The sequence below is a fragment of the Temnothorax curvispinosus genome, unplaced genomic scaffold (genome assembly GCF_003070985.1).
Source record: "Temnothorax curvispinosus isolate PA1 unplaced genomic scaffold, ASM307098v1 QBEX01010286.1, whole genome shotgun sequence".
In the NCBI taxonomy this organism is placed as follows: domain Eukaryota; kingdom Metazoa; phylum Arthropoda; class Insecta; order Hymenoptera; family Formicidae; genus Temnothorax; species Temnothorax curvispinosus.
Window position 1 is genome coordinate 119,134 of NW_020220066.1, and position 13,389 is coordinate 132,522.

General features: G+C 40.4%; 1 protein-coding gene across 1 annotated transcript in view; it reads left to right on the forward strand.

Annotated features, from left to right (window-relative positions):
• LOC112460022 overlaps window positions 1-13,389 on the forward strand; it is a 45,002-nt gene that overhangs the window by 8,033 nt on the left and 23,580 nt on the right. Inside the window, exon 2 of the mRNA XM_025024437.1 lies at window positions 825-1,095. Coding sequence (XP_024880205.1) covers window positions 825-1,095 — 271 coding nt within the window. The remainder of the gene's footprint in view (window positions 1-824; window positions 1,096-13,389) is intronic.

Below are 13,389 nucleotides of genomic sequence, written 5' to 3' on the forward strand. Positions count from 1 at the left end.
TTAATTCGCGCGCGAGTTAGCTTCTTTTTCTTTTCAGAAGCACGTTCTAGTCGGTCGAGCGGGTTTCGGCCAAGATACAACACGTCGAGCCTATTTAGTTTTCATAATATATTATCATCGTAAAAATATGTTTAAACAATTTTGAACTTATAAAAATTGAAGATACAAACAATTAAGATACACATACAACAATGATTTGCGAGATAATATTTTGTATATAAAGATTAGTAAAAAGCTACGTCTCTGTAACCTTTATGGTAATCGCCCCCAGTAAAAGTCATGCGACCGTTAGAAGCATGATGTGCTAGCGATTTTTTTTTCAGAGATTAAGGACAGCAAAGGATTTATATTACCCCGCGGCGATTACCGCACTCTCGCTGGATTATACACAAACGAGCGATGAAATAAACATCGCGATAATAATTTACATAACGTGCTCTTGTACGCAGAAAATATTTTTGCTGTGAAACTTTACCAAGGACAATGCAGAAGCCGGGGAAGAACTTGGTTGCCTGAGTAATAAGCGTAAAAATGTACATATCATGCTTCCCAGAACTTTCTTTCGCATCTTTTCGGTACATAAAAAGATTCTCACATTTTATAATGTAGAGTTTATCGAATTTCTCTGTATAATATTCTCGTCTATACTTTTAAATAGATGGGATTACTTTCCTCCGCGTCTCCTCTTTGGCAGAACGAATGTGCCACATTTATGCGTACGATGGTCCTACATAGTCAATATCATCCAATGTTGCGCCGAAACTTTATTTATTGCGTGAAATAAATTTGTATAGAAAAAAATTGATGTTCTCCCGGGATTACAGAGCCAAGCGTTGGCATTGACGCACAAGGCCTCACCACCATCGAGACCGAGCAGCGTGTCCTCGTTACCGAGGAGCCCTCAGTCTCACCAGTCCCAGCAGTCTCAGCCGCAGAACGCACCTCAGCACCCGCCGGTGCATCCGCTGCAATCGCAGACACCTCTCGGCACACCCCAGACACCGTTCTCCGCTCACAACCAGCACCCAAAGCAAGAAATCAACGTCAGTCCCAAGCAGGAGGGCTTCGATCTCAGCAAATCCACCTCCAGCACAGGTAAACAGTTTCTGTTTCTCTTATATTTTATAGTAGCTGCCTTACACGTAATTGACTTTTTAATTATCTGATGCAAAGAATAGAATTAAGCACATATAATAGCAGTATCAATTAATACCTTATTTCAATAAAGTTGATATTATTTGATAACATTATAAGTAAATTTTAAATAGTTTTTACAATAATTTAAGAATATTGCAACATAATATAACGAAGAAACTCCATATAGTTATCAATCTGAACGTATTCGAACTTGTATTTCGTATAATCAAACGTTCACCCTATATGTTTTTGTTTCCTCACCGTTTTATCCCTACGAGTACATCTGTATACACCCCATTACTTCGGGTTGCATCTCGAATGTAGTGGCTTGTACAGAATTCCCGCGACCGTAAATCGTCAATTTGTCGGGTGAATGAAGTCACCTTTTACGAGAGACCGAGTGCGAAAACAGCTTTAACATCTTTACAACGCGTAATTCGGTCGGGATAACTCGGGTGACGGCGGCGAGGAAAATGCGGTAACGACGCACCGATGTCATGCCCATTAAATGCATTCTGTCGAACGGAAGCAGCGTTAATCGTCGTCACCGTCTCGCGTCCGGCGAAGGCCGATATAGCTCTTGTGTAATAATAAATAAAAAGAACAAAAAGGGGAAAAACAAACATTCAAAGTTCAAGTAATTTTATATTCATGATTTTTATTATTTTTCCCTTTTTTACTTCACTCAAAATTATGTAATATCGTTTGTCCAGATTAATAATATCCGTTTATAAAAAGAAATATAGAGTGACAGTGCAACTCTATACTTGTGGTATTATAAGTATTATAATTTGTAGAATTGTAGACAATGGCAGTATTTCAGAATGCTGTCACCATCTATTTATTGCAAAAGGTTGTTGCTCAATAACGTATTACACGAATAATACAAAGAACCTGCTCGCATTGCTCTTATTTCATTCGTGACAATCCAGAAATTCAGTTGCCATGTCGCGTCATAAAGCCCGCTTCCGCTAAGAATGACGAAGACGTGCGCACTCGGTGGAGGTCGCGTGAGAGGGGTCGTTAAAGCTCGCCAAACGAGATAGGACTATCGGCGGAATTTCCTTGATCCTCGATAATGCGGTGGAAACAATTTGCACGCGTCCGTTTGTAGAATTAAACGCTGTATAAATATAACACTATGTATACTGATTCGAGGCTGCTTATGCATAATGCTCAGCATTCTAATTTTAAAATAACATTAAAATTCGTAGATAACGTCTAATGAAATAATTAATTACGTAAATGTATATTTACAGCACGTTTATCCCTGAATAATAATTATTCTTAAAATTATTTCTTAAAATTTGGATTTATTTAAAAAATGAAGCATTAAGCGTAGCTGCAGGTATCTCCTTTATGCATTTTGTTTCTCACGGAAAATAGACAAAGTTGCTACAGAGCGGAGGAAATCAATCTCTTTATGCTTACAAAATCGAAAAATTGTTACAAGTCTTGCCGTTTGTGCGTGTCTCTACTCTTATCCCTTGCTTGGTTTTTTTTAACGCGATATCGCTACGAAAGTTCGGCATGTCGAAGACGTGCAGGAATGCAGGGAGCAAGAGTACATATTTGCTTTTCCAGCCCCGACTTGGGCGAGGAGAAAAGGGTGGCGCGATGCGATGGGGGATGCGGGCGGACAGAAGCACGCACTTCCTAAATCTACGGATTTTGAGGATCCTCTTTAAATCTCCCGTGCGTCACAGTTAATCCTTCCCCTCCCCGTGCTCGTGGATCCTTTTTCTGCCTTTTTCCAGTTCTTATCTCCACCTTCCCTGTTCCCTTAGTCGAGACAACAATTTTTTAACTTCTTCGAATTTTCGAAAGTGTGACCTACTTATTTTTAACTGAGGTTGCGATAAGACGCACAACAAGATTTATAGTGACAAAGTAATGGTAACATTGGTTAAAATAAGCAACAGTATATTAAATCTTCAATATAATTTTTATCGCTTTATACACAATGCCTTTAAACTTTGAAAAACTGATTCGTATAAGAATACAGATTATACAATGCATTTTTTAATAATTATAATAATGTTAGTTTCTTATTTTAATCTCATAACAATTCTTTACACAAGAGGCTGCAAAAGGCTAAATGAGAGAGCGTCTAAAAATAAGGGAGCTGTCATCGTTTTTTATCATGAAATGATTTCGCGTCGGCATGCATCAAAGATGAGCTGAAAAGATGAGGTCGTTTGTCCCCTTTTAGCCCGCGAGCCGTAAGCGTCAGCTCGGAATTAGGATAATCGTCCGCGTGTGTTCCGTCCGGATTTACCTGGACGTCTATATATGCGCGCATCCGTGTGCAAGAGGACGGTTGGGCGGACGGCGACGAGGTGCAGCCAGAGGGGAGGGTATTGTGACCCTTACGAACTAATCCGGATTAAATTCGAATCCCTGGCTATGCGGCTAGGCGACCTGCGAACATCCACCATGGCGTCTTGCGCCATACGATCGGGCTCGTTACGCCATTTAACCCTACGCGATACTCTCCCTCCCGAGAGACCGAGAGACACCTTTTGTGGCAGAGAGCCTTTGAATTCCCGCCATTTACACTCTCGTCAGTGGACAGAACGATAAAGCTCCCAGAACACATAAGTTTTGATTTGGTAATCCCCAGACTTGCGATGCAAAACCGCGATCAGAAATATATATTCGGGTGGGAAAGACTTGCGATGATACTGCAAACTCGAAAACGATCGCAGGCTTTATATAAAAAAAAAAACGTAGCATAGTTTAATTCAAACGTAGCTACCCTTCGGCACGCCTGCAAAAAACGATTTTACAGATTAAAAAATTTTACTTGTGCAGTTTTAGCATGTTTTAATTTTTGGAAGTCGTTTTATTACTTATAAATAACTAGGGTATCATAAATAATGTAATAATGAGTAAGTTAATATTTAACGAACTCATATATTTTTCATAGCATGAAGATTTACAAATTACAGGAATATTTCAACACAAAGGCGCGTTTGTTTACAAAAATTTAGAGATACATTTTGTTCATGAACATGCGTGCAGTAAAATTATATATTTAACATTTAGCAGAATATAAAAATAGCAAAAAGGAAAGAAGCACAAGAAAGTTTTTTAAAATACAGTGAAAACGCATCGATTTTCCAAATTATATATGTGTTGTAATAATATAGTGCATACAAGTCGCAACATAAAAAACTCGCGCTATTTTCCTTCATTTCTTTCTCTCACGATTCAGGAATGATTCTCTTACAGGCCGCCCTGTATACGTTCTAGCTTTCAACCTGACCACGCGTTAAGCCAAAGGCAAAATCGATATCATAACTCGCGAAGAGCAATCGTGGACCATATTGCGAATAGATATTTCTCACATGTACGAAAGTGCGTCTGTGTCCTTATCCCTATAGTTCTTACATTCGAATACTGTCCTACATTTAGCTTACCGAGCAAGTTCTTACGATACATTACAAAATCTTACTCTTATATACCGATGCAAAGGCTACCGACAAAGTAAAACAGTTCGTATAATATCCATAAAACACTGTTTACGCTGTGCTCAGATAATTTCTTTTTTGGAATTGCAAAATGTATCTTATAATTTTACTTTTTATACTCCTACTTTTTACAGGATATACAGAATATTTGAAAATATCATGCACACTTTTTAGTTAACAGCTTTTATTTTCTAATTAATTTGGAATTCAATTTTCCTTCTAGCTGCAATTTTTCTTTGACAGTTGGTCAATTTCGAGATAAGTTATTGCTCATACACGAACATATAAGTATTGATTGAAATATAATTGGAAAAATAGAAATCTCTGGTCTGTAATTCATATTAATATATAACGGTTAACTACTTCACTAACTATTTGTCGTGACGCAGTTCGAATAATGAAGGTTGTAATGTAATTGCGGGCTCAACGAAGCTTCAAGCCCCACTTAAAAATCACTTAAATCTCTCTTCAGTGTCTCAGTCGCGCATTATCCGTGACGTCATCGGCATCTTAGACAATGGACATGTATACATATAACGTCATATTCCGTATATAACGTCAGTTTTATCCCGATGTTTTATAATCGCTCGCAATTTCAATCTCTAAAGCTAGTGTTCCATACTTTCTATGCACTATTTCCATCTTCTATTAACAAACAAATAGTTTCGAATATATCGGAAATATTTGTTTCAAAAACAATACGGCGCAAGGTATGGAAGATGATTGATGCAATAAAACGTCCATAAAATTTTGATAAAATTGAATTGTCGTGATTGAACATCTTTGAATTCTGACCAAATTTACAATCCTCCTGACAATTTAACAATGATCGATTTTATCACTTCTATTAAAGGCAAAATTGATCGATAGACTTACAGAGATCCTTGATCAATGTCAATATGAATACTTTAATGTCGATCGACGATGCGCTCGAAAATCGGCACTTTAAACAGCCATGGCAAAAATAGACCGTCGGCGGGCGTGTATTTTCAGGCACACCCTGTAGACAACTGTTCCGAACTGTCGGTGGAGAACATATAGGATACGTGGGAGTGGAGGGAAGCGAGGTGAGGGCGACGAGATGCAGGCGAGAGAGGGTGAAAAGGGGGTGGGTTAGGATTAGCTGAGTTGTGTGCGTTGGATTTTGGATTTGGACGGCGGGCGGCGCACACACGACCAATAATCCCGGATTAATCCCAGACTCACGTGTACGCGCGCACGCACACGGGCGCAGTTCGCGCGAGCGCGCATACGTGCAGGCCGGTCAAACTCAGTGACGCAAGTGCAAACGTGTGTATGTGTGTATATGTTGCACCCTTGTGCCTGACACATATACACACGTACGCATGAAAGAGAAAGAGAGAGATAACCGGGCGGGAGAGTGAGTGAGTGAGTGAGTGAGAGAGAGAGAGAGAGAGAGAGAGAGAGAGAGAGAGAGAGAGAGAGAGAGAACCGGAGCCACTAAAGGATTTGGCCACGCACACACACAGTCTGGCCTGCACACGTACGCGCGGCGCCCAAAGATAATCCCCACGAATACAGAGCCCGGATAATCCCCGTGCAGGGCCGCGTATACGGCCCGCTTTCTGTCCCGTATGCGTGCACACGTACGCGCTCACTCATACGCGCGCCGTGGATGATGGTTCGTACAAAAGGGCGGTCGAGAGGCTGCCGGAGGGGGAGCGACGGCGGGAGGACTATGGCAGAGCACACAAGGTTTAGAGGCTAAGCGGCTCATCCCCCAGGAAGCTTTACATCCCGTCCTGATACGACGGGAATTCTACGAACGATTCGAAAGATATTGTGCCTGTGTGTTAGCATGTGTGTGTACATATATATATATATATAATATATATACGTGAGCCCGCGCGAGTAACGTCGAGCTGCATCGGCGAGATATTGGTCGGCGCGAAAGAGATCTGGAACAAGGCGCGCTTTGTCACGCGAATGATGGACGAGGAACGACGGGAAAACGCGGTGACGATGTCGGTCGACGACGTTTCGTGAAACCGGTCCCGGAGCTGCGTCAGAGACGAGTCGCGAGATAACGCGCCGAAGTTATGGGAAAAATTACCGATTTAACAAAGTATCGCTTGCGTCCAAACGTGGACCCTTTATTTTTATGAATAAGTGCCGTGACATGTTGTTTTTCTTTAGCCGCGATAAATATGCGCTGGCACAAAGGTAGTTGTAATAATTTCGACGATGGAAGATAATATCGATCGGCACTGTGGTTAAACGCAATTACCATCTCTGGTTTTCTTTAGAGAAATCAGCTATTAATAGCCGCGATTTGAAATGCAAATGGATTTTCTTCGCGCTACTTCAAATACGATAAACGCTAAAATGAATGTAAATGACAACACAAATTAAGAAGATGGAAACCGCGACTGGTGTTGCAGTTCGATTTCAATGTTTATAATGTTAGAATGTTACCTTCCATGAACTTATAACCATATAATGCATTTACATTCACGAGATGATTTATTCGGTGTACTTCTGTTTTTTATGCGCGCTACATGCCCGCGGAAACGTTTTATTTTAAAAATTTGGAACGCATATGGCGCTTCACGCGATTTTCAACCGGTATTTCCCCTTTCATGGGAGAAAAATTCCGAAAGGTACGAGGGGTCGTCGGTCTATGACCATAATCTTAATCCCGGATTAAGCGATGCGGGGATTTGTATGATCCCGCTATTTTGTCTCCGCGGCGCACCTTGGGATTAAAGAGTCTAAAACCTCGCGGCGGCGTCGTCTCCGGCGATAAATCTGCGGATTGTGACCTTGGATTACGTAATGCCGAATACGCCGTAATAAATGATTCATAAAAAAAGATTTAATGTCTTCGCCGTGTGTCACCTGACTTTTCAGCATTTTCCGTCCGGCGCGCGGCGCGGCGGCCCCCGGAGAGTCCTTGTATAATAAAGATACAGTGGGATTTCGGGATTGCGGCGCTTTATCATCGCCAAGTAATATCAAGGTCCGCTGGCTTTGAGCCTTTTGCAGTACTATTAACAAAATTCTGATTATCACCACGCCGCTGTCGCTTAATCCCGGATTATACGTTACAACGCTACAGCGGAAAATAAATTATATGTAACGACAAGCCGAAAATTCGCGTTGAACGTAGAAATAACGGGTTACATCGAGAATTCAGGATTAACGATTCACGTATCAATGAGATTGCCGCGAAAAACGACATTAATTAATAATCCTCTGCTTTGAAAAAGGAGCGTTTTAAATTTTTAACCGGGATATATTTTTGGAGGAAGCTCGATTATTAACGTCGCATACGCGAAATTTTATGTCTCCTATTATGTATGTTTTAAGCACACTGGCAATAGCATGTTGCGAACAATTATTTCGTAAAATTGTTTACTGAAAGAAATCTATTTTAAGAAGACTGATTTGTGATAGAGAATTATTTTTAGATGTTGATTTCTCTCTCGAAATTGCGTAGGTCTAATTTTCTCATTTATTTCGGATCTCCCTCACGATATTATTATATCACCGCAACATTACCTGAAGATGGAATTAGATCAAACGATCGCACGTGTGCGCGGCGGTAGATTCGGTCTTCTCTTCGGCTCGTCCTTCGAATAAAGGGGATTATCATGTCTCGCGACCTCGCCGACGTTTATCCCCTTGATCGGGATAGAAACTTCCCAGGAGATTATTGCAGCGAGTTTCGTGGGCCAGGATAGCAGGAGGTATCGAGGAGGATCACCGGCCACGTGTAGATCCTTTGTGCGTGCCATCGAAGAAGCGGCGAGTTAGCCTGTTGCTCTACGTGCGAGGACGCGAAAGAAGGAGGCACACACGTGACTCCTCGAGTCTTTGCGTCGTTCAAGGACGCGCCGCGAAGTTCCGTCGCGCGAGGATTCTGCCATTCTGCCATTTGGGATGCGCGGGATGCGGGATCACTCCTCCCCGGATCGGGACCGCGTTATCCCGCGCAAGGGAATTGGGATAAGGAGCCGAGACGGCAATCAGGCTCGCAGGAGGTGCGATAGCACGGCCGTCGCGCTCGGCGACGAGAGATATGAAGGCCTGTTACTCGCGGATTTTTGGGCTTCCCGGTTTTCCAGAACTCCTAAAACTCGCGGCCGGGAGCCCCCAGGCCCTCCTTTGGCGAGATCCTGCGTTCCTGTTGCTCAAGGGTCATCTACTACCCTTTTTTACCTTCCTAAACGCCCGTCCGTTTTCATATCGACCACTCGCATTGCTCCGTTCTCTAATCTAAACGAAGCAAACGTTGCTTCTTATAATAATAATGCCAATATTTTGTTGTCGTGATGTTTATGTTCTTTTTAGACAAATTTACAGTTGTAAGATACTGGTAGCTACAAATGTTGAAAACAAGTTATAATGAAAATGTTAAATTTTATTAATAGTTACATGTGAATCGCATATAATTCTATTAAAGAACAGGAAAGCAAAAGTTTACAATAACGATAACTTGTTGCAAAAATTCTTTTTATAAAATGCGTTTGTTTGATATATAATTGCACATATAAAAATATTTATGACTTATTCAATATTAAGATACTTGTAACACATTAAAAATATTAAGAAATAAGTAATTTATTTTACATGCAACGATATGCAAAGTAGTGCGTGTATTTTCGATATGCAAAATTTATCTTTATTTATAAGAATTTTAGAGTCATTATAGTTTTTAAAATTGAATAAATTTGGACACACAGAAGCATTTTTAATGTTAGAAAATCTATTTCTTTAGTGCTTAATTTATTTATGGTTTAACTATATTTATGCTTACATCCTTATAAGTATCAAAATTTCTGCCGGTTTATAAACAGATATTCAGTTTTATTTTCCTCAAACTAGCATATAATGGATTGAACTATCTGAATATTGCAATTATATTCATTTGCTATTTTAATTTAGAAGTTGTTCGTTTTTCGTAATCCATAATTGACGGATTAATCCACTGAACTTACAAATTCGTTTCATAATTACAATGCATGCATGAAATATTATTTGCGAAATAACATTTCATAAACTTGGAATATAAAAAGAAATTTACGCGCACGCACGACAGTACTTTCTACCAAATATATAAAATATATAAACCTTACAATACATAAAATTCTTATCCAGATTAAGTTATCGATACTATCGACAGATATGAGATGCCTCTGAGACACTCAACAATTCTAAATCGTGATTAAATTCACCTTTCGTCGAATCGAGTGAAATGTCCGTCACCCCCAATTTCAATTAACAACTTTCCATCACGACAGTGCGACTCGTTTCTTTTTATCGTTCAAGTATACACCCCGTTGACCCCGATTACACCTACCGCTGCGCCTCTTTCCTCATCAGCCTCCGCTTCTTCGCAGCTGCCCGCGGGATCGATGCCTGATAATTTATAGGCCTAATAGACGTCTCTCGTACCAGGAGCGCATATCCCGTCGCTGAGTGGCCGCGTCGTGCCGGTTCTTGGCTCCGTTCGCGGAGCGCCTATACTCGGCCGGACGACTCGGCACGGTTCTGTCTTGCCGAAAAATATGCAAATGAGGTCCTTTGTCCGATACCTGTCGCCTTATTTTCGCTGACCGGACAGCAGGAGCGACAGGAAGGTGTCCCGCATCCTGTCCCGGACCCTCGAAATGCCCCGTGACCCAAATAAGGGCTTTTGTAGGACCCCGTCGACCAGGAGAGCAGGACGGCAGGACGTGGCATTCTTACGCATGTGCCGCGCACGCACCCTTTAGCTTCTCCTCTTCTCTCCCCCGCCCCCGCCGCCGCACCGTCGTTCTCTCATTCTCCCTCTCGTATCGACGCGCCTCTTCGTTCTTCTCCCCGGCTTTGCATCCGCTTCGTTCGTTCGGCTTACCCCCGGCCCCTCGGCTCTCTGGCTCTCTATCTCCCTCCGCCAGCCAGCCGAATTGTGTGACTCCCGAAGGACCGCGGAATCCAGCAGGGTGCGTATGCTACCCTGCTAGTTGTTTACGCACGAGAGTCGTGAAAAAAATCCTAGCAACCGGTGGCTGATCGGAGTAGGGGGATAATACGTGTAGATGAACCCGCGCAGCAATAATTAGCGGTACAGAATCGTTGTAGCGTTGTAGCTTTCGTTTCAAAGATCGCCGTTTAATCTTAGAAATTTGAATCTAGCGTCTAAACTCGGGGCTTATAAATCTCTCGAGTTAACTTTTGTCTCTTTCTCTCTCTCTCATTTTGTCTTTATATTTCTTTTTTTTAACTTGTCCTCTTTCAAAATTATGAGCTAGATAGTTCCGTCACGATGACGTAAAAAGTATAAAGAGACGTAACTAAGAAGGACAAGTCTAACGTCTCGATGTCAGCTGTCTTAATTATGTCTCTATTCTTGTTTTGTCGTCCCGAGTATCATTCGGGATCTCTACATTATCTCATCTCGGCCTAATTGTTTTACAAGGCAAATCGAATAAGTGATGTTCGACTTCTGTGAAGACAAAAATGGAGGGCAATGCGGTTAATATGAGAATGATATATTGCATTGTATAAGTAAAAAATAAGCTAGTCCAATTGCGAGCTGTTGTCGTCAATGGCTTACCACTCGCACGCATCTCAACTGATCTCGACGTAAAGATTTAAGTCATTTGGGAAGTTTTTCGACAAACATCGACGTATATTTTTATGCTAGATATAGGTAGATATACGATTAGGTTTTGCGATAATAAAAATTAACGAATTTTCGTAACGCAGTGACTCTTTCTTGATAAATAAATACAATAAAATGTATAATAATATATAATTACACAAATATGAGAATAAAAATAATACAATGGCCTTTTTTTAAGTATAACTATGACATTAATATCTGAATTAATAAACGTAAGTGCATTTATCGGTACGCATGAAATTCATATTGATGTCAAATTAATTGCCATGTTTCTATCTTTCGAGTAAGCCCAACGTAAGCAATCCGCTGGATTATATAATCCCGTCATTTAGGACTTAGACTTACTAATCCTCAAAGCGGCCTCGCCAAACAAAACGCCCAGGGTTATATAATCTCGGAGATTGGTTAATTCATTATGGATTACAACGGAGACAGTTTGAAACGCGACGTAAACGTAAACGAACATGTTTCAATAATGTGCTTGGCAATCATATTTTTACAAGGCTAACTATTTATTTGTTAGTTTTACACGTCCGAATATAACGATTATAACGAGCACAGTTATGAAATTAAAAAAAAATCAATGTAAAACATCTTAAATTAATACACATAATTAATAAATTTAAAAACATACTCAACGAGAAGAGAATATATAAATTATATTTGTGAGTCAGATCTGCCGATTGATATCTGACATAAAGTTTATCTACATAAAAATTTTTTAAATTAATTAGATGACAGAAAAGAGCACAATTAAAACAGAAAAGAAAGGCATCTGTAAAAAATTTAGAATCTTTTTTGACGGAAAAAAATTGCGGTTCCGCGCAATTGAAATGATACTTTTATCTCTCTATATCAATATCTACTTTAATTCTACTTGAACAAGGAGCTTTACGAAAGCAAGAAAGCGATAAAGATGCGCAAATCAGATGCATGTGTCGGCCTCCTCGCTCTTTCTGAAAACCTCGGACAAACTTATACCTCCAGTACCAAAAATGAAATCCTGATCATTGCAATGAAGTCATCGAGAATATACCGACGCCATTCGGACGCGTCCGCGTTCGGATGGTATTAGACAAATAATATCATTGTCGTCGATGCTCTCCTGGTCCCTCGGAACAACCCTTCGTTTATCGAAGAACCGACCGCTTGATGTTAATAATTTTAAGAGGAGAATTCCCTTCTATCTTACCATTAGAAGAAAGGTATATAGCTACTCTCTGTTATCCCTTGACACTTTCTGTGACGCTTCGAAAATATGATGCGAATCTTCTCGCCTCGTTGAGAATGAAATTATACGAGAATCATCTCTTTGCTTATGAAATGACATTCTTAAGTGAATAGAGAAGCATTATAAAGATACGTAGATTTTATACGCAACGTTGAAATATCAGAAGGAACGTTAGAAATTAGAAGTGGATTTTTTATCTCAGATTTTTCACAGATCTACAAAAGCGAAAGGATAAATTCATCATTTTACTTGGAAAAATGAGTTTTACACAACTTACATATACTAACTTATGCATCTTGAAGGATAATACAAATAAAATTAAACCGTTAAAATTTTTATTTTATTATAAATTAATATATCTTTTCTTTTATTTTTTTTATATATAGTTATATACATAAAAGAGAGAATATCGAGATACCGAGATACACAGATAAATTTTCTCTGAATATGTTCTATACGAATGTTTATAAGTATCCGTCTCGATATCCTCGTTTTAAATTCTGAATATAAACTTTTAACACTACCATGTGATTGACGCCACTTGATATTGCGCGAATTTTGAAGATATTTCAACGTTTCTTCCTGCTTACCGTCTGTCCACGTCGTTGCCCATGAAATCTTCTCCCTGTTCGCGCGTACGTGTTATACTTTAACCACTTTAACTATCGAGCTCTCTCGTACGCACTTGTCGGTGTTCCACCAAACGAGCAGCCCCGAATGTTTGTTTCTTTGACACCCCCGTCGCGACACGTCGTTTCCTTCCCGGTCCTTTCCCCGTGTTATGCTCCCCTGGCACGGAGAGGTCACACGATGGCCTTACCCACATTCTCATGGGATATCGTGGGGAGCCGACAGGGATGATGACCCGCCATCATCCAGCAACAGGCACGCGGATGGGAGACGAAATCCGGTGGCTT